This window comes from Coenobita brevimanus, chromosome 48 (assembly GCF_032717465.1).
Source record: "Coenobita brevimanus isolate Jiangsu-jjx chromosome 48, ASM3271746v2, whole genome shotgun sequence".
Taxonomy (NCBI): Eukaryota; Metazoa; Arthropoda; class Malacostraca; order Decapoda; family Coenobitidae; genus Coenobita; species Coenobita brevimanus.
The window spans coordinates 25,177,427-25,199,874 of record NC_137001.1 but is presented as its reverse complement, the minus strand read 5'-3'; the positions used below and the strand labels follow the sequence as shown (position 1 = coordinate 25,199,874).

The 22,448-nt window shown below is 44.2% G+C and overlaps 1 protein-coding gene across 1 annotated transcript in view; it reads left to right on the top strand.

Moving 5' to 3' along the window:
* The window catches only part of LOC145399358 (uncharacterized), a 21,972-nt gene extending 1,434 nt beyond the window's left edge, over nt 1–20,538 (top strand). The window contains exons 2-14 of the mRNA XM_080272011.1: nt 272–376; nt 1,978–2,140; nt 3,675–6,188; nt 9,111–9,362; nt 9,835–10,049; nt 11,442–11,693; nt 12,792–12,945; nt 14,355–14,449; nt 15,623–15,801; nt 17,284–17,513; nt 18,306–18,444; nt 19,810–19,942; nt 20,407–20,538. Of these exons, the coding sequence (XP_080128137.1) occupies nt 272–376; nt 1,978–2,140; nt 3,675–6,188; nt 9,111–9,362; nt 9,835–10,049; nt 11,442–11,693; nt 12,792–12,945; nt 14,355–14,449; nt 15,623–15,801; nt 17,284–17,513; nt 18,306–18,444; nt 19,810–19,942; nt 20,407–20,538 (4,563 nt within the window). The remainder of the gene's footprint in view (nt 1–271; nt 377–1,977; nt 2,141–3,674; nt 6,189–9,110; nt 9,363–9,834; nt 10,050–11,441; nt 11,694–12,791; nt 12,946–14,354; nt 14,450–15,622; nt 15,802–17,283; nt 17,514–18,305; nt 18,445–19,809; nt 19,943–20,406) is intronic.
* The last annotated feature ends 1,910 nt before the right edge of the window (nt 20,539–22,448 follow it).

The following is a 22,448-nucleotide window of genomic DNA, read 5'->3' as shown; positions in this document are numbered from 1 at the left end:
TTCTAACATTCCACCATTCTTCCTCTCTAACCAACATTCTAACTAACTTTCTAACCAACATTCTAACTCTCTAAGCAACATTCTAACCAACATTCTTACATTCCACCATTCTTCCTCTCTAATCAACATTCTAACTAACTTTCTAACTAACATTCTAACTGTCTAACTAACTCTAACATTCTAACTCTAACCAACACCCTAATTCTCGAACATTCTAACACACTAACTAACATTCTAACTTTCTAACTAACTTTCTAACTCGCTCCCATAGGTCCTTCCCCAGCGGGTCCCGGGTCAGCGCCTTCGCCCTACGGAAAATGGGCATCACCTGCAGACGAAGGGAACGATTACGGGAAGAACGATGTCGGAGTTCCAGGTGAGAGAGAGAGAGAGAGAGAGAGAGAGAGAGAGAGAGAGAGAGAGATTGGTAGAGAGAGATATGCAGAGGGAGGGAGAGGGAGGGAGAGAGAGAGAGTGTGGGGTAGGAAGGAGTGAGAGATAGGTAGAGAGATATATGCAGATAGAGAGAGGGGGTGAGGGAAAGAGAGAGAGAGAGAGAGAGAGAGAGAGAGAGAGAGAGAGAGGGAGGGAGGGAGAAACAGACAGACAGACAGGCAGGCAGACAGAGACAGTGTGAGAGGTATGAAGGAGTGAGAGAGGTAGAGAGATAGATAGAGAGAGAGAGAGGTATGGAGTAAGAGATAGGTAGAGAGAGATATGCAGATAGATAGATAGTTAGGTTGGTAGATAGATAGACAGACAGAAAGACAGACAGACAGAGCGTGAGACGTATGAAGTAGAGAGATATGTGAAGAGAGAGAGAGAGAGAGAGAGAGAGAGAGACAGACAGACAGACAGACAGGCAGACAGAGACAGAGTGTGAGGTGTATGAAGGAGTGAGAGATAGGTAGACATATGCAGATTGATATATAGATAGATAGATAGATAGATAAACAGAGAGAGAGAGAGAGGGAGAGAGAGAGAGAGAGAGACAGACAGACAGACGATGTTCACCTGTGCACATTAAACTTGATCTCTGTCTGTCTGTCTGTCTGTCTCTCACCTGATTACCTCATTAACACACCTTGGCCACTTACACACCTGTTAATTGGCTTCTTGAGGTTAAATTGGGTATATTATTTCTTAGAATTTAGATTTTACACATATACCAAATACTTTTAAAATCTTCCTTCCTTCCTTCCTTTCTTTCTTTCTTTCTTTCTTCCCTCCTTCCTTTCTTTCTTTCTTTCTTTCTTTCTTCCCTCCTTTCTTTCTTCCGTCATTCCTTCCCTCCTTTCCTTCTTTCTTTCTTCCTTCCTTCTTTCCCTCCTTTCCTTCTTTCTTTCTTCCTTCCTTCTCTCCTTCCCTCCTTCCTTCCTTCCTTCCTTCCTTCCATCATTCCTTTCGTCCTTCTTTCCTTCCTTCCTTCCTTCTTTCCTTCCTTCCTTCCTTCTTTCCTTCCTTCCTTCCTTCTTTCCTTCCTTCCTTCCTTTCTTCCTTCATTCCTTCCGTCCGTCCGTCCTTCCTTAAATCCATCCCAATCCTTTCTTTTTCCCTCCACAAATCCGCCCAATCCATCCCTATTCCCTCCACAAATCCACCTAATCCATCCCTTTTTCCTCCACAAATCCGCCTAATCCATCCCTTCACCTCCACAAATCCACCCAATCCATCCCTTCACCTCCACAAATCCACCCAATCCATCCCTTCACCTCCACAAATCCACCCAATCCATCCCTTCACCTCCACAAATCCACCCAATCCATCCCTATTCCCTCCAGAAATCCACCCAATCCATCCGTTTTTCCTCCATAAATCCACTCCAATCTGCTCTCTCTTTTTCCCTACAAATCCATTTAAATCCTCTTTTTCCCCTCAAATCCATTTAAATCCTCTTCGCCCACATCCCCCACAATCTTCCTCTAGATTTCCCTACCATCCACCTTCTCTCCCTCACAGTTTGATTCTCCACTACAGGTCCCCCTCCACCCGGCCTTCCCTCCACCCCTCCCTCTCCAGCAGCCGCACTCCACCTCCATGACCACCCTCCACCACCCCCAGTATCCGGACGAGAGGGCAGCCTCCATGCACGACCTCAGGTTTGGTCGTCCCCCCTCGAAAAATTACGCCAGCGAGCCAGGTTTGTGGTCGTGAGAGGTCGTGAGGTAAACAAGTGACACTGGAGACTTCGTAGTGCCTGTTTCTAAGCGATTTATTTTGCCTGGGACTGTATAACGTTCTCCTGTAACCCATATCTGTGTCTAAGCGACCTATTTTGTGCATGACAACGTTCCTCTGTACCTTGTGTCTGTTTCTAAGCGATTTATTCTGCCCGGTCTCCTGTAACCAATTTTGTCGTATCAGAATTGGCATAGTTTGGACTAGTAACATACAAGAGGATACGGGGTCGTAGTGTGAAGAATAAATCGCATTGGAAAAAGTGTCACGAAATCTCCAGTACCACTAAAGATACGTCCTAGTTGTGCGTAAGATGGATTTTTAAAACTTCCTTCATACAGGCCATCTGGAGTGAATGTTAAACTGCCTGGAGGGAACAGTTTGTGTGTTGGCCTTTGGTTCCTTCTTCCTTGCATTAAAAAAAAATAATAATAAACTTTTTTGAGCTTATTTTGTGCATCCGATTGGTTGTTTAAATATCTTGCATTTAAAGGTACCCATAACTTTGCTTGGTTAAATCCGATTGCTTGTTAAAACTTCCGTCTTGCCTATAAAATTGGTCGTGAATTTGCTTGGTTAAATCCGATTGCTGGTTTAAATATTCATCTTGCATTTAAAGTTTCCCATTTGCTTGGTTAAATCCGATTGCCTGTTTAAATATTTATCTTGCATATAAACTTGGTTGTGAATTTGCTTGGTTAAATCCGATTGCTGGTTTAAATACTCATCTTGCATTTAAAATTAGTCATAAATTTGCTTGGTTATAACCTTGACCCTCAACTAAAGACATCATTAGTCAGTTCGGTAAAGCATTCGTAATTATAACTGTGCTTGAGTTGGAATCACACTGCTTGGTTATAGTTTGTTTTGCATGTCTGAAGGTACTAAAGAATTATACCCATTTAACTGAACCCATTTTTAAATTGAAATAATACTCCTTAATGACAAATGACAATTAACCACTTCACTACATGACTCTCTCTTTTTCCGTTAGACAGTTTCATTCAGATTAATATTTTTCGAACTGGAGGGGTCAGATTGCAAGAGCGTTTCTCAAGTTAAGTTTTTTTTCGTGGAAGAGGACAAAATGAAACAAAGGAGAGAAAATGTCATCAGAGTGAAGAGGTTAACTACTCTGGAGAACTGTTTATTGTAAAATTTGACTGAGGTGAAAATTATAAAGGCAAAATTATGTCTAACAATAAATAACGTTCTTAAATAATTGCTCACTGAACGACGTGAAAAACAGAAATATCCAATAATAATAAACTCTTTTAGACTTCTGTATCATGAAATATTATTAAAGCGAAAAAATACACACAAACAAAATTATTTCCAACATTAATTCATTGCTATGGAGACTTGCTTATTGTAAAAAAATTGTTAATGTAAAGAATATTACACCCAGGCAAATAATCTATGTGTTTACTCGTGTGGAAATTTGTTTATCGAAAAAGAAAAATGGCTACGTTCCTTTATGAAGACTTACCTTACAGATTTAAGAGGGCCATCTCCATCCACGCCTGCCTCACCACCACCACACACCATCATCAGCCAGTCACCAACCAAGGGCAGGATCAAATCAAAGAAGAAATACAAGGCGCCTCCCATCCCACAGCCTTGCAGTAATGACACTCACTCTCTTCCCCGCCATGCTGAGAGATCACACTCAGTAGGTAGTATGATGCCCCAGCCAATGCAGTGTGCCGTACACTTCGCAGAACAGCCAGTCTCCGAAATTCAAAAGCCGAAGTTGCGGAAGATGGGGCTGTTCCGCAAGAAGAATGAGTCCCGGCGATCATGTCAGGAGGAGCATTCCAGTTCTGGAGAGGAGCGTGGGAGAGATCGAATGAGAAGTGAAGACAGACATGGCGTTGTTTCGCCTATTCGATATTCCCCGCGTGATGAGCTACGTGAACGTGCTAGAAGTTTGGACTGTTTACAGCATGAACTACGCCATCCTCCTGTTTCGCCAGTACCCACAGCAGCTACGAGTCTAACACATCTTAATCAGCCACACGAACCTCGACTTTGGGCGACACTGGAGAGAGAGTCAAGACGGTCCAGTAGACAGGAACTGGATCCCAAACGCAGCAGCACGATAGAAAGAGAGTCCAGGAGGGCAAGTCGAGAAGCAAAACACACTAGTACCCTGGAGCGAGACATGCAAAAGAGCCACCGCAGAATGAGCACACTGGAGAGGAAGGTGGAGGAACGTAAACAGGCGCAGGAAAGCCGAGACAACTCCACACCTTCCCAGGGCAGTCGGGTATCAAGGCTGGACTCCTACCGCGACACATCTCACCGACGATCCTCCTCTAGTGGATCTCACCACGAACTAATTCCCGAAGAAACTGAGAGACATGAAGACGACTGGAATAAACCACTGGGTAAAAATGTGAAAAATGGGAAGACTCCAAATGGGAAGGTTATTACTGATGATTGGGAAAGAGCCGAAACAGAAGTGGTGCAGCGCAAGAAGATGTCAGCCAGTCTACAAGCTGAACTCATTCACACAGTCAACAACCTGAGAAAAACGTCTACAGATGAAGAACCAAAGCAATCCACACTGACCCGAAAGAACAGGGAGAGTGAGAATCGGTTGGCAAAGTCTCCATCAAAGCCATCTAGTCAGAGTGAAATTGCCAACGAACAAACTGACGTACAACCTAAGACGTTCTTCTTTGGAATGGAGCCGAGGTTGTTATGTGACTCTCGGGGTGAAGCAAATTCAGCCCTTCATAAAATTAAGAACCAGGAGGAAATGGCAAAGATAACAAATCAGGAAGAGGTACACATAAATGGCTTGACTGTTGAATACACGCGCCGCACTCTGGAACGCAGTGATAAAAGCAGAAGCCGGAGTAGAACTGCTGCTAAGGAGAGTAAGAAATCAAGTGAATATCCTGATGAACCTGACACTCAAACATCCAAGGAAATCGACCATCGTAAGTTATCGAAAGATATGGAAGACTTTGCAGTTGCTATTGAGAGGCATAAATTACGTCACTTTGATGGAGAAAGTGGAGGAAGTGGTTCATCGAGACGTGAGGATGGTGGATATCACTCTAGGCAGAACTCAGGAAGTCTCTACTTGGAAAATGAACACGAGGCAAGAGATGAGAACGAGCTAAGCATGCATCTACGACCAACGCTACCTCGACGACAACTTGAAATCCCCAGGTTCAGCCCAAACGCTGCCTGGCGTTCCCTTAGTCTGGAACGTGCAAGTAGGCAAACCGAGACCCTTGATGAAACACGCAGCAGTGAGGGTCCTGATTCTGTCTTTGAAGCAAGAATTCAGCGGTTCACCCGGCCGACTGCTCCTCCGCGTGGGTCCGGGGAGAAATCCGCTGACTCGGGTATATCTGGTGATGCTGGGAGTCCTGGCCCAAATCATGAGTTTGAGCCTTTGATGCCCACTGAGAAGTCCAAGAGTTCATCAGGGCCGCTTGCTGTCTCCTCGCCTGTAGCCTCAGGTCGTGTTGAGAGTCGTCGTGCGTGGACACCTGCCCAGGATCTTGATGACAATAGCCTTGACAGCAATGGGGAGCAAACCATCTTACCAACAGGCCTTTCAACACCTCCAAAACTAACCTCACGATCCAACATGTTCCCCAAATCTAAAGATGTTACACCCGAGCCTGACGAGGATGAGGTTGACTTCCCAATTGAAACGGAAACTGTCTCGGAACTCATATCGCCTGATAAAAAGGATCACTGGGCGAGACGTATGAAGAGGAACGGAATTGATGGCCTGCCTCAAAAGTTCAACAGCCTCCGGAAACTCAAACGCTCTGTGTCTGGAGCTGTCACGGGATTTGGTCTGAAGGGGGAAGAGTATGACCGAAGCAGAACACCTGATGAGCCACGTACCCAGACTCAGGATGATTCAAACTGGCGGGACAATTGGTCTATGTCTCGGTCCATACCCAATTCCCTCAACACCTGCGAGGAACAAGACACCGCCAGCAACCTCTCCAGTTCTCGCAACGTCCGAAGCAGATCAGGTACCACACACACACACACGATCTTTCTTGAGCACATCACTTTCAATACGACAGTCCCTTTTCTTTTTAATTATGGCTACGAAAATTGGAATATATTTTCTAGAAGAGTCAGCCTAGAGCATAATTTTCCACTAACAGCTTTCAGCCTGAGTAACAGCATCCATAAAAGTTAATACATAATCTCAGCAGTTTGAAAAGAAATTGCATGCAGATTATAAATAAATATTGGTAACAGCCATCAGTGAATTATTACCAATTTTGAGGATAGTTTGGCCATGCGGAGAGGATGGAGAGTGAGAGACTGACGAGGAGAGTGTATGTGAGTGAGATGGAGGGGGAAAGAGGGAGGGGGAGGCCGAGGATGAGATGGAGGGATGGAGTGGAGAGGATGGAGAGTGAGCGACTGACGAGGAGAGTGTATGTGAGTGAGATGGAGGGGGAAAGAAGGAGGGGGAGGCCGAGGATGAGATGGAGGGATGGAGTGGAGAGGTATGTTAGAGAGAGGGGGGGGTGAGCTGGGAGCAGGGCAATGAAATGACGGGGGACAGGGCGACGTGGAGGCTATTTGTTTGTGGCCACCCCGTACGGGATTAAAGCATCTGGCAATAGATAGATAGATAGATAGATTATTCAGAGAGGAACAAAAAATACGTTGAAGAATTAGAAGGAAGAATTTAATGTATGACAAAGTATAAAGGAGAAGTGCATGATCAGGGACTTTTGGCACCCCTTTTTAACGTGGCAGCGTCTGGATTGACTCTGTCGGATACGATTGTGTGAAGCTACAGAACGTGGGGAATGTTTTTGGCGTATCCGATAGAGCCAGGATTCCAAGGGCTTGAATGATGAGTGAATGGAGGCGTGGCCCATTGGATCGGACAATTTTGGGCTGTCTGGACGTTGCTACTCCTCACCCTGACAAGTTGATCCGTAGAATCTGTGCATCGTAAATGAGGTATACGATGATGTAACTTATGCTGCTTCTTTCCATAAATCTTTGAACATCTCTGGGTGGACTTCCTGATGTTTGTATGATGGATATAAATCATCGTGCCTTATTTAAATCCGTGAGAGAAAGTTCTAGATTTAACTATACTGAGTGGTAGGTGCTGGCGACCATCATCCACTCACCTGATGTACAGCCGCCTACTTCTTCCTTAGCCTTTATCATTCTTTTTCTGTGCCTGCCCTCCTCTCTTCCTATTTCTCACCATCATCCACTCGCTTGATGTAGTGCTGCCTACTTCTTCCTTAGCCTTTATCATTCTTTTTCTGTGCCTGCCCTCCTCTCTTCCTATTTCTCACCATCATCCACTCACTTGATGTAGTGCCGCCTACTTCTTCCTCAGCCTTTATCATTCTTTTTCTGTGCCTGCCCTCCTCTCTTCCTATTTCTCACCATCATCCACTCACTTGATGTAGTGCTGCCTACTTCTTCCTTAGCCTTTATCATTCTTTTTCTGTGCCTGCCCTCCTCTCTTCCTATTTCTCACCATCATCCACTCACTTGATGTAGTGCTGCCTACTTCTTCCTTAGCCTTTATCATTCTTTTTCTGTGCCTGCCCTCCTCTCTTCCTATTTCTCCCATCTTTCCTGTCACTTCTTATTGCTTTTCTTTCCTTTACAGGTGGCTTTACATTGAGTGACAAGCCAAAAGGTTTCCTGTAAGCCAAGAAACCATTTACAACGCTGGGTGGTAACCATATAACCAAACCATACGTGCTTCCTACGTGTCAACAAGTGGGTTGGTGGAGGGTTAGTGCCCCTCCCCGTAAAACAACCAACTCAGAGTCAAATGGCCACCCCTTACGGGATTATGGCGTCTGGCAATGGATGGATAGAAGCTTAATCCTTATCATACAGTTTTTAATTTATGTAAGAGAGAGTTTTTGATTATTCTGTGACAAAATGTAGTTCAGAGAGTTTTTTTTTTCACATTTCTCAGTGATGACTCTTAATCCTGCCTATCTATCTATTGCCAGACGCCTTAATCCCTTATACGGGGTGGCCACAAACAAATCGCCTCCACGTCATCCTGTACCCCCTTCATTTCCCTGCTCTGCTCCCAATTCAACTCCCCCCCCCCTCTTTCATATACCTCTCCACTCCAGCCCTCCATCTCATCCTTGGCCTTCCCCTCCCTTTCTCCCCCTCCACTTCACTCACATACACTCTCCTCGTCAGTCTCTCACTCTCCATCCTCTCCACTCCATCCTTGGCCTGCCCCTCCCTCTCTCCCCCTCCATCTCACTCACATAGACTCTCCTCGTCAGTCTCTCACTCTCCATCCTCTCCACGTGGCCAAACCACCTCAGTGTGTTTCTCCTAACGCTTCCTATCACATCCATCCATGTCATGAAATTCAAACACTTAATCTATCTGTTTATCTATCTATCTATAGCCTGATGCCCTAATCCCGCAAAGGGTGGCTACGGACAAAACGCCTCCAAGTCGCTCTGTCACCCACCACTTGACTGCCCACCCCTGAACTCACTCCCCCCTTCCTCATATACCTCTCAACTCCATCCCTCCAGCTCATCCTCGGTCTACCCCTCCCTCTACCTCATCCTCGGTCTACCCCTCCCCCTACCTCATCCTCGGTCTACCCCTCCCTCTACCTCATCCTCGGTCTACCCCTCCCTCTACCTCATCCTCGGTCAACCCCTCCCTCCACCTCATCCTCGGCCTACCCCTCCCTCCACCTCATCCTCGGTCTACCCCTCCCTCCACCTCATCCTCGGTCTACCCCTCCCTCCACCTCATCCTCGGCCTACCCCTCCCTCCACCTCATCCTCGGCCTACCCCTCCCTCCACCTCATCCTCAGTCTCCCCCTCCCTCTCCCTCCCTCCACTTCCTTGACATAAATTTACAAACATTCGAGAAACCGGGTGTCCTAAAGTCTCTCCATGTGTGCTTCCAGAATCTCGGCTGGGGGCGGGAGTGTCGGACCTGCCCCCGGAAGATGGCAGGTCCCGCACTCCATCGTACCACCAGTACAACAGCGGCGGCCACATCATGTACCTGCCCGAATACAACTCCCGGAGGATGAGCAGAGGAGAGGTGGACAGCGAGGATGAGGTTGAGAGGCGGTATCGCAGAGGCAGTCAGCATCACGACTCCAGACCTGCCATCTTGCCCGGAACACCTGAGAACGAACGAAAGCCACCCTCAGGTAGCTTGTGATGATGATGATGATGATGATGATGATGGTGGTGGTGAGGGTGATGATGATAATGATGATGATGATGATGGTGAGGGTGATGATGATGATAGTAGTAGTAGTAGTAGTAGTAATAATAATAATAATAATAATAATAATAATAATAATAACGAAAGACTGACTAAGAGGGTGTATGTAGGTGAGGTGGAGGAAGGGGAAGACCGAGGATGAGGTGAAGGGATGGAGTTGAGAGGTACATGAGGGAGGGGGGAGTGAGTTGGCATGAGGGCTGTCAAATGGTGGGTGACAGAGCAACTTGGAGGCGTTTTGTCTGCGGCCAGCCTTTGCGGGATTAGGGCATTGGGCTATAGATAGATATATAGATAGATAATAATAATAAATGATGAAGATAATAATAATAATAATAATAATAATAATAATAACCCCAACAACAAACACTCCTAAATTTCTTCTCAACTCTTAGGTGACGAAAACCCATCTTTGCCTGAAACCTCCCACGCCCCATCCTCCCTCCCGCCGCAGTTTAACCCAGTCCCATCGCGTAAACTCAAGGGCAAGAAGTTCTCCTACCAGAGCACCGTCAGGCTCCTGGAGAAGAGGAAACTGGAGGAGAGACTGGCGAGGGAGGTAGCAGAGAAGGAGAGGCAGCGATTGAAAGAAATGGAGGCTATGAAGAAGGTGACGCAGCCATCTCTTTGTCTGTCTGCTTGTCTAACTGTCTGTCTATTTGTCTGTCTAATTGTCTATCTGTCTGTCTGTCTAATTGTCTATCTATCTGTCTGTCTAATTGTCTATCTATCTGTCTGTCTAATTGTCTATCTATCTGTCTATCTATCTGTCTGTCTAATTGTCTGTCTGAAGGAGAAACAGAAATTGAAAGACATGGAGGTGAAATAACCATCTCTTTGTCTGTCTGCGTGTCTAACTGTCTGTCTGTCTTTCTGTCTATCCATCTGTTCTTTCTTTCTATCTGTCTTTCTGTCTGTCTAATTGTCTGTCTGGAGGAGAAGCAGGGACTCAGGAAATGGAAGCTGTGAAGAAGGTACAATATCTATCTGTCTATCTATCTATCTGCATCTATCTGTCTGGAGGCTGTGAAAAAGGTGAATTTGTTTTTTTTAGTTCTATATAACACAAATCTCACCTGACAAAAATCCCTAACCCCTTTCACCCCAATTGATGGCCAGGTGTAGTCAGATTGGAGAGTTAATTTGACTAGTAACCAAGGAGACTCATTCTTATTTACAAAGATCCCTAACCCCTTTCAGCTCAGTTGATGGCCAGGTGTAGTCAGGTTGGAGGGTTGATTTGACTAGTAACCAAGGAGACTTTTCCTCTGATACAAAATATGATTATACGAGGCACTAAAAGCATCAGTTGTTTTTGAAAATTTAAGTTTCCATAAAATGATGGTATTGTGATCCCTACCCTGACGTATGGAAGCGAGGCGTGGACCTTGCAAGAGGGGAACAAGTCAAGAGTGAGAGCAGTGGAAATGAGTTACTTGAGAGGAGCATGTGGAGTGACATGGAGGGACAGGTTGACAAATGAAGAAGTGAAGGAACGTTGTGGGGTAGATGTGGATGTGGTTGAAAAGATTAGGAGAAATACACTGAGGTGGTTTGGACATGTGGAGAGGATGGAGAATGAAAGACTGACTAAGAGGGTGTATGTAGGTGAGGTGGAGGGAGGGAGAGGGAGGGGTAGACCGAGGATGAGGTGGAGGGATGGAGTTGAGAGGTATATGAGGGAGGGGGGGGTGAGTTGGGGGGAGGGGAGTCAAATGGTGGGTGACAGAGTGACTTGGAGGCGTTTTGTCTGCGGCCACCCTTTGCGGGATTAGGGCGTCGGGCTATAGATAGATAGATAGACATAAAATAACGATGATGAGAGGAATTAAATACACCATTTCTTTTTTTAATTAATAGACAAAATAATAATAATAATAATAATAATAATAATAACAGGTATATCAGTTTTTAAAGTTAATGTTCATGGAAAGCAAATATGACGAGAGGCGCTAGTGACACCTTTCATTTTTGAGAATTTAACCTTTTGAAAAACACATAGGTTGAAGAAGAGTTCCAGAGAAAACGGGAGAGGGAGAAGAAGAAGGTGAAACAGCAGCTGAAACTCTTCCAAATGCAGCAACAGAAGCAGCAGAAACAGGAACAGCGACAGCCCTTAGCCTCCGGACGCGAGAGTCACAACACGACGTACTCCAGCGATGATCACCCTTCGTCGTATTCTTCCGAGCAGCATGAAATCTCCAGCCAAACATCGTCCCAGCCTCCTCCCCTCCCTTCCTCCTATCCTCCTCAGGTAGGCGGGATTCTTGCAGTAGTAGAGGCGTGGACCTTGCAAGAGGGGAACAAGTCTAGAGAGCAGTGGAAATGAGTTACCTGAGAGGAGCATCTGGAGTGACGTGGAGGGACAGGTTGACGAATGAAGAAGTGAAGGAACGTTGTGGGGTGGATGTGGATGTGGTTGAAAAGATTAGGAGAAATACACTGAGGTGGTTTGGACATGTGGAGAGAATGGAGAATGAAAGACTGACTAAGAGGGTGTATGTGGGTGAGGTGGAGGGAGGGAGAGGGAGGGGTAGACCGAGGATGAGGTGGAGGGATGGAGTTGAGAGGTATATGAGGGAGGGGGGAATGAGTTGAGGAGGGCAGTCAAATGATGGGTGACAGAGTGACTTGGAGGCGTTTTGTCTGTGGCCACCCTTTGCGGGATTAGGGCATTGGGCAATAGATAGATAGATAGATTATGTTGATCCGCTCTACCTCTGACTACCACGCCACACCACATTATATTTCACTATGCCTCACCACACCACGCCATACCACACTACACCACAATACCACTCCCACCATCACAGCCACCTCAACATGTTACGCATACCAGAGCAGCCACACCACACCACACCCCCTCTGCCGCACCACACTGTACCACACCACACCACATCTCCACCCTCTCAGTCACACCACACTTCCATCCTCTGCCACACCACACACCACACCACACCACATCTCCACCCTCTCATCCACACCACATCTCCCTCTTCCACACCACACTGTACCACACCACATCACATCTCCACCCTGGCAACCACACCACATCTCCACCCTCTCAGCCACACCACATCTCCACCCTCTCAGTTACTCCACATTTCCACCGTCTCAGTCACTCCACACTTCCACCCTCGCAACCACACCACACCACACATCCACCCTCTGCCACGCCACACTTCCACACCATACCACACCACCACACCACACCACACCAATCACCACATGTACCCCATCCTTCCATTCTCAGGTAAGCCAGCATTACCTTGAATCATTAAGCACCAGGTGAACCCAAACTCATTCACGTTTCACCACCTCTATTCCAATACCTTCTTACCTTTCTCAACAGGGGTTTACCAGCTTCACCTCCCTGCCTCCTGAGCTTCCTGTAGAGGCTTCCCAGGGCTTCATGTCTGGCCTGAAGAACTGGGTACGAGGGAGGAAGGAGAGTAGGTCATCCTCGTCTTCTGCTACTCTTACCTCCGCGCCGAGACAGGAGCCAGGTATGTTAAAGACCTGTTTACACTCACACAGGTAAGGTGACACACACACACACAGATAATTACACACACACACACACACACACACACACACACACACACACACAACCAGGTAAAGTCACATATTTACACACACACAGCCAGCTAATTACACACACACACACACACACACACACACACACACACACACACACACAGCCAGATAAAGTTAATCACATATATACACACATATACAGCCAGGTAATTACACACACACACACACACACACACACACACACACACACACACACACACACACACACACAGAAAAGTAAAGTCACATTTATATACACAGCCAGGTAATTACACACACACACACACACACACACACACACACACACACACAGAGCAGGGTAAAGTCAAGCACATATATACACACACAGCCAGGTAATTACACACACACACACAGCCAGGTAAAGTTAATCACATATATACACACACACACACACACACACACACACACACACACACACACACACACACACACACACACACACACACACACATCTTATTTACAACATCTGTCTTATATCTTTCTGAGTGGATAGATAGATAGATAGATAGATAGATAGATGGATAGGTATGGTAGGTAGGTAGGTAGGTAGATAGACAGATACATAGATAGATAGATAGATTGATTGATTGATTGACAGATTGGTAGGTAGGTAGATAGATGGATGGATGGTTAGATAGATATATAGATAGATGGGTAGATAGATAAATAGATAGATAGATAGGTAGGTAGGTAGGTAGTAACTGAATGCTTGTATAAACAGTACTTTCATCTCCCCTTTGTGTTTCGTAACTACCAGATAGATAGATAGATAGATAGATGGCTGGAGGGGGTGGATAGACAGACAGACATACCTTAGATAGACACATGGCTGAGTACGATGTTGATCTCTGTCTGTCTGTCTGTCTGTGTATCAGTATTTCTCTTCTTAATCCTTCCTCTTAAATCTAATCCTTCTTCCTAATCCTTCCTCTTAAATCTAATCCTTCTTCCTAATCCTTCCTCTCAAATCTAATCCTTCCTCATAATCCTGCTTCCTAAATCTAATCCTTAATCCTTCCTCCTAAATCTAATCCTTCTTCCTAATCCTTCCTCTTAATCTAATCCTTCTTCTTAAATCTAATCCTTCTTCCTAATCCTTCCTCTTAAATCTAATCCTTCTTAATCCCTTGTCTTAAATCTAATCCTCCCTCTTAATCCCGCTTCTTAAATCTAATCCTTCGTCTAAAATCCTTCCACAAGCTAATCCTCCTTCTTAAAATCTCCTTCATTAATCCTTCACCTTTAATCCCTCTTAATCCTCCTCCATAAGCAAATCCTCCTTCTTAAATCCTTCCTAATCCTCCTCGTTAATCCCAAGATGGCGCTCCTGCCTCCACACCGAGGAAGATCAGCGATGACGTCAGCACTTCCGGTACCGCCTCGCCCACCTCAGACAAGGAACAGCGAAGACAGGTAGCTTTGTATTCCTAGCTTTGTATTCCTTTGTATTCCTAGCTTTGAATTCTAGCTTTGTATTCTAGCTTTGTATTCCTAGCTTTGAATTCTAGCTTTGTATTCGTAGCTTTGTATTCCTAGCTTTGAAATCTAGCTTTGTATTCCTAGCTTTGAAATCTAGCTTTGTATTCCTAGCTTTGTACTCCTAGCTTTGAATTCCTAGCTTTGTATTCCTAGCTTTGTATTCATAGCTTTGTATTCCCAGCTTTGTACTTCTAGCTTTGTACTCCTGGCTTTGTACTCCTAGCTTTGTATTCCTAGCTTTGTATTCCTAGCTTTGTACTCCTAGCTTTGTATTCATAGCTTTGTATTCCCAGCTTTGTACTTCTAGCTTTGTACTCCTAGAAAACTCAAATCTGCGTGGCATTAGGTTGCGTCCACACCAGACACATGCTGGCGTGGGTGTGAGTGTAGGTGGGTGTGGGAGGGAACAGCTATGAGTTACGGTGATGCATAACTCCCGCCCACACCAGCAGGTTTATGGTGTGGACGCTTCCTAATAGCCGGTGTAATTTGAGCCGTCTGTGGGATAATGTGTGTGTGTGTGTGTGTGTGTGTGTGTGTGTGTGTGTGTGTGTGTGTGTGTGGAGTGGTTGGTAGGTCGCAGTGCTGTGAGGGAGAGGGGCAGGGTGTGTGTACTGTATGTGTGTGTGTGTGTGTGTGTGTGTGTGTGTGTGTGTGTGTGTGTGTTACGTAAAAATCTTAAATATTTTCATTACCAAACATAAAGTACTACAAAAAAGAAAAAAAACAACAATCGAATTACCCACACATCTCTTTGGACGGCTTATATTACACCGGATAAGCCTGCTGGTGTGGGCGGGAGGTGTGCATCAGTGTAACTCATCGAAATCCACACCCATAGCCACCAGCCCCCGCCCACACCAGCAGGCATCTGGTATGGACGCACCCTAATTCACTTCCGCCACATCTGAATAACTGCACTGCAAAGGTCATTATATTAAGAATGTTTATTTTTTTATATCTTTTTCTCCTTCTTTCCCTCTTTGTTTGTGGCCACCCCTTGCGAGATTAAGGCGTCTGGCAATAGATAGATAGATAGATAGATAGGCAGAAAGAAAGATAGATGGATAGTTATATTTATTTCAAGATCTTTTGCTTCTTCCTCAGGACTTCAGGGCGGAAATCATAGCAGCCTCGAGGAAAAGGAGTGGAGATTACACCCAAAACAGCAACAGCAGCAACAGCCAAGCCCCTGGGAGAGACAGCAGCTCTAGAAAGCCAGTGTATAGTCCTGAAATCACGCTGCCAGAATCCAAACACCCACAGAGCCACGCACATGACTCTAGGTAGGAAGTGTGTAGAGCCTGGAGAGTGGAAATATCACCAGTCTTTTTCTGTGTCTGTCCTCCTCTCTTCCTGTTTCTCACCATCATGCACTCACTTGATGTAGTGCTGCCTACGTCTTCCCTCACCTTTATCATTCTTTTTTCTGTGTCTGTCCTCCTCTCTTCCTGTTTCTGACCATTATCCACTCACTTGATGTAGTGCTGCCTACTTCTTCCTTCACCATTATCATTCTTTTTCTGTTTGCCTTCCTCTCCATCATCATTCTTTTTCTGTGTCTTTCCTCCTCTCTTCCTCACCATCATCCACTCACTTGATGTAGTGCTGCCTACTTCTTCCTTCACCATTATCATTCTTTTTCTGTTTGCCTTCCTCTCCATCATCATTCTTTTTCTGTGTCTGTCCTCCTCTCTTCCTAGTTCTCGCCATCATCCACTTACTTGATGTAGTGGTGCCTACTTCTTCCTTCACCTTTATCACTCTTCCTCTCTTCCTGTTTTTCATCATCGTCCACTCACTTGATGTAATGCTGCCTAGTTCTTTCCTTCACCTTTATCATTCTTTTTTTGTGTCTGCCCTCCTCTCTTCCTATTTCTCACCACTCTCATGTGTAGGGAGGCTCCCCACATACAGCTCTTCTCAATAGAGTGGAGTCAAATGCTTTTCGTCTCATCAACTCTCCTCTCTTACTGGCTCCCTTCAACCTCTGTCTCTTCGCCGCACTGTTGCATCTTTATCTCTTTTCTATCGCTCCTTCAATGGTCACTGTTCCTCTGAACTGTCTGCTTGCATCCCTCCACCTCTACGATGGGCACGTAGCACCCGTCTAGCAGCAAACTTTCATCCTTTTTCTGTCCAACTTTCTAATGCAAGAGTTAACCGTTACTCCCAGTCCTTCACTTAAGCAACAGGTCAACTCTGGAACTGTCTGCCTCTGTATTTCCTACTGCCTATGATCTCCAATCTTTCAAACGCAGTGTGTCCAGGTATCTCGAAATGAACAGATCTTGAATTTGGCTCTCTCTTATCTTGTTTTTGTCTTTCCTTGGAGGGAACAATGTGCGAGCTCCTGGCCTTTGGTTCCTTCTTCCTTGGATTAAAAAAAAAAAATATGGAGCATTATTGCAATGCCTTTTAACATCTTCCTTATTTTTCTTGCAGCAAATAAGTGAATAAACAAATCACCGAGGAAGAGGTGTCAGGGAGCTTTATCATAAAGTATTTAAACATCCTCTTTTTTTTCCTCACATCAGATAAATGAATAGATAAATAAATCACTAAGGGAGAGGGGTTAGGGAGCTTTACCGTAACGTATTTTAACATTCTCCTCATTTTCCCCCCCCAGCTACTACCATCGTAAACACAGCCACTTACGAGAGACCAGTTAAGGAGATCCAAGTCCACAGAAAATAGAATCGGATCCTTTTGAATGCATGAGTTTTGTATCGTAACATATTTAAACAATCGCTTTATTTTTCCCTCAGCTACTACCATCGTAAACACAAGCCACTTACGAGGGACCACTTAAGGGGATCCAAGTCGCCAGAGAGTAAGAGGATTGACCACAGAAGGAGATCAAAGTCCCCGGATAACAGGAGAATCGGAACCTCCCTGATGCACGAGTTATCGGAGCTGCATCAGGAGCGGCGGGAGTATAAAGAGTATCGGAGCCCATCTAGACACTCACACTCACCGCCTATCCGCACCACCACCAGTAAGAGAGAGTGGTTTTGTTTCTGTTTCTCTATAATTCTGTCTCTCTGTCTGCCTATCTATCTATCTATCAGACATTCACTCACTGCCCATTCGCACCAGTCTGTCGATCTACCATACTCACACTCACCGCCTATCCGCACCACCACCAGTCAGAGAGAGTGATTTTGTGTCTGATTGTCTATATTTCTGTCTGTCTGTCTGTCTATCTATCGAACACTCACTGCCTATCCGCACCACCACTAGTAAGAGTGATTTTGTCTGTAATTGTCTGTCTGTCTATCAAATAATCACTGTCTGTTCGCACCACCATCAGTAAGAGAGCGTGGTTTTGTGTCTGTTTATATTTCTGTCTGTCTTTCTGTCTATCTGTCTATCTATCTATGTATTCTGACTGCCACCAGTATAAGAGCATAATTCTGTATCTGCCAGTCTGTCTATGTATCTTTCTATTTGTCTGTCTTATCTTTCTATTTGTCTGTCTGTGTCTGTTTGCATACATAGTTACCTCCGCCAACGAAATTGGAGGAGGTTATGTATTCACCCATGTTTGTCTGTCCACACGATATCTCCAAAAGTTCTCAATGAATTTCAGTGGATTTTGGTGGAAGAGTGAAGAGAAAGATTTAATTAAATAACCCGTGCAGTTGACAGGTTTAAATTTAATCTTTCTTCTTCTCCTCCTCCTCCTCCTCTTCTTCTTCTCTCTAACCTTTCATATGCATCTTCTAACCTTTCTTCTTCCACTTCATCTTCCATCTAATCTTTCTCCTCTCTTTCTTCCTCCCCCCAGGCCCCCCCGCCCCTATCGGCCCCAGCAAAGCCCCCAGCAACTACCGACGGGATTTCTGTCGGGGAAATGCACAAGTGATCGGTTTAAATGTTGTCGCCCTCAAGCCTACCCGAAGTGATGAGAGTGACAGGAATTCCAAGTGAGTATTGTCCTTGTTATGGCCTTATAGCGTGGCAATACCAACACCAGCTTCATACCACGCTATACCAGGACCCACAGTGCCTCCTCTGTCAGTACCACACCACACCACCACCACACCAACACCACACCACACCACACGAGACGAAATGATGAGAGTGACTGGCTTTCCAAGTGAGTGTTTTTCTTGTTTTTTTCTTATTAGGCTGGACAACACCAATACCATCTCGTACCACGCTATACCAGGACCATTTTCATGCCACACCACACCACACCACACCAAGACCATTTCCACACCACACCACTACATCAACACCATTTCTACACCACACCACACTACACCAAAACCATTTCCACACCACACCACACCACACCACACTTCAGCGCCTTCACTGCTTCCACTCCCACTGCCACATTACACCACCACACCACCTGTCTCCACCACACCACACTACACCAAGACCTTCACTGCTTCCACTGCCACTACCACATTACACCACCACATCACACCACCACACCACACCTCACCTTCTTTACTTTCACTCCTACATCTAAAACAAAAAGCAGAATGGAAAAATATTTATACAGACAACAATGATGCCTCTTGAAATGATGATGTGATGATGGTGCATTATTATTATTATTATTATTATTATAATTATTATTAGAACTTGCCACATCCCTGCATGAAGTGTTCTTGTTTTTGTCATTATTATCATTATCATTATTATTATTATTATTATTGATGATGTGTGTGTGTGTGTGTGTGTGTGTGTGTGTGTGTGTGTGTGTGTGTGCTACAGCCTTCATCCTTTACCATACTATAGTATTTGTTTGGCCTCTTCTTCCCACCAAACATCATCCTAAACCCACCACCGCAACACCAGTACTATCCAAAACAAATCATATCATTATTCTCTGAGGTCGCCTGTGGTTCAAGAATTTCAGATTACCCCGGAAGGCAGAGAAGTGACCTGGTTTGACACGAAAGAGTAAAGCTAGAGCCACCAAACGAAGCGGTCATATAGCCTGAGATGACCTAACATGTGCACAAAATCAGTCACTTTCACCTCAAGGTCCCTTTATACCTTGGCTTCTAGTAGGGAATGGCTGTGGACAATTTTACATTATTATTATTATTATTATTATTATTAGTCACTCACCTTTATTATCAGAACCAACTTGCCTAACCCCGGGCTCCTACGCTTCTCATGGGGCAACATAGGATTCAATGATGGATGATGGATGGATGGATTATTATTGTTATTATTATTATTATTATTATTATTATTATTATTATTATTATAGTTGTTGATGTTGATGGTGATGATATACAAACTGAATTTATATCTTTCTTTTTTTTTAGACACTCCAATGATGAACGTCGCTCGCTGGGTGGTAGTAGTATCGGAGCCACCCGCAGTGCCTCCCTCGACCCGCCCTCACCCCGCCCACCCCGCCCACACCAGAAGACTGAGCCATCCATCAACCAGGCCAGGGTAAATACGCACCTCCTATCATCCACACCCACACCCACATGCACACTAAATCAGCCCCAGTTTTGCACCCTCAAACTTTTCACCACACTGTTCGAATCACGCCACAGCATAACTTTCACCACCACCACCACCATCACCACAACCACCACCATCACCACCACCACCACCACCACCATCACCACAACTACCACCACCACCACCATGAGGATTTAGAATTAGAATGATGAGGATTTAGAGTTAGAGAGACAAATTAGAGATAGAATGATGAGGATTTAGAGTTAGAGAGACAAATTAGAGATAGAATGATGGGGATTTACAGATACAATGAGTTTTTAAAGACAGAATGATGAGGCTGTAGAGTTAGAAAGACGAATTAAAGTTAGAATGATGATTTTGAGTAAGAATGATTATGATATATATTTTTCCCCCTTTACTGACTTTCCATGCATTTTTTTTCCCGCCAGATGAGCCCACCCGTCGACAGCAGCCCAGCTCGCTTCGCCCATAGCATTCTCACTCCCTTCAACCCCGTCAAAGGCTACAGACCAGTTTCTTTTAGTCCCCCGCCCCCTACGAAGATTCTACACGTCAGCTGAATGCATTTATATATTTTTCTATCCTCAATTTACCATTTAGTACAAGTTTATAGAAAAATACAGGTTTATAATGGCAAGAAAAGGCGTCTAGGAAGAATTATTTTAGTTTCTCAAAAGTCGCGCCGTTTTGTAGCCTTCAGAGAAAACGGTAGTAAACAAAAATTTTAAGCAGTAACTATAGTAATTTTCGTGGGTGCATGAAAATCAATGAATCTCCTTGGTTACCAGTCAAATTTATCTTCCAGTCTGATCACAGCTGGCCATCATTTGAACTGAAAGGAGTCACCGTTTAATATCACCAGAAAACACTCCGATATTAATGCAAAAAACTTCATACTTTCCCCAACGAATATCTGAAAAGGTAGATGAAAGATTCAGTGTGCCAAACACGAGGAATCGAAGTAATTTAAGCCCAAGGAAAACTGATTGATATATAAAACAAATGGTTGTGCTGCATGAATATATTCAGAGTTAAATATATTGTGTAGATAGCTCATATTCAGTGTATCACCCACGTGTTGATTTGCAGGTAAGCAGCTTTAATGCTTAGATTTCTACGGGAACAGGAATAAATGGGGTAAATGTGAATATATCATTAAAGTATCCACCTCTATACAGTATATATATATGGATAACGGTAGAATAAATCCATTGAAAACTGCCTTATGGTGCAGTTAAATTTAAAATCGGTTGCTTTACTTCAAGACACGGGATGTACGATAACTGCAGTGTTCAGTTTTTTTAAATTTGGGTGGGATTCTCTGTTCCATTTACGATTAAGTCTGTCGCAAGTTTGAATTGTTTGATGAAGGAAAAACTAGTGACATGAAAGAATTTTGTACTTATCGTTCCTCCTAAAAAAAAAAGTATATTTTTAAGATTGTCTCGTTTGATCTGTTTTGCGCTGCAGGAAGATTTGTGATATGAAAATTGTTGTACTTGTTGTTCCTGCAAAAATAAATGTATTTTTACGATTATTCTCCTCATAACATTGGCTATTGGAGGAGGAACAAAGGAAGACACTGTATTTTCCTTTTCGAGTCTGTTTTTGGAGGGAAATAAGTTGACGTGCAATCTATCGTAAATATGGCTGAGAATTCCAACCCAGATTTGTATACATGTATCATATATGCCGATATATAAAGCTACAGTTGGAATTTTGTTATATATATAGCCTAGAAGCGGACATTGCATACTATACCCGTTCTTCCGTGTCCTAGTACAGCAACCTTTTGAATTTTGGCGGGCTCCTGCCACCAAAATGGGCTACGGGATTAAGTAGAATGCAAAGGTGCTCAAAGTGGTTAATTTTATTATGTATTATAAATATTGTATTTTAGTGCAAATATTATATGTTATAATACACTTATATTTATATGTAGAGATGTTAACAAGTATTCATAAGCGTTCAGATAGCCTATGGTCGTGCGAATAAGTCTGTATAATATTTTCTTATAAAAAGCTGGTACTGGCTTTTGGAAACTTTTGATATTATGGAAAAATAGTGGCTAAGAAAATTAAATCAGCCGTTGAAACAGCTGATGTTATGTATGATAGTGGCGGCTGGAGAGGAAAATGAAAGTTGTATAATGAAGTTAGGAGAGGTAGTGTTAAGTACGAAAATAAAAGCTACATTACACAGAAGTTAGGTGAAATGTGAGCAGAGAAAGGGTGACAATATACACAGAAGTTTGATGCATATTTAAAGTTGACGTCAAACTCGTCATTACGATTAACGTCATTTTCTAGCAATAAACCATGAGATGATATCGCACTGAAGGGGTAAAGATGCTGCTGAGTATGAAGAGATGTTGACTAAGTGTGAGGAGATGTTGCCAAGTGTGAGAAGATGTTAAAGAGTTGCCGAATCGGTTTGAAAAATACCGTTACATCCTCACACTGGGTCCTCA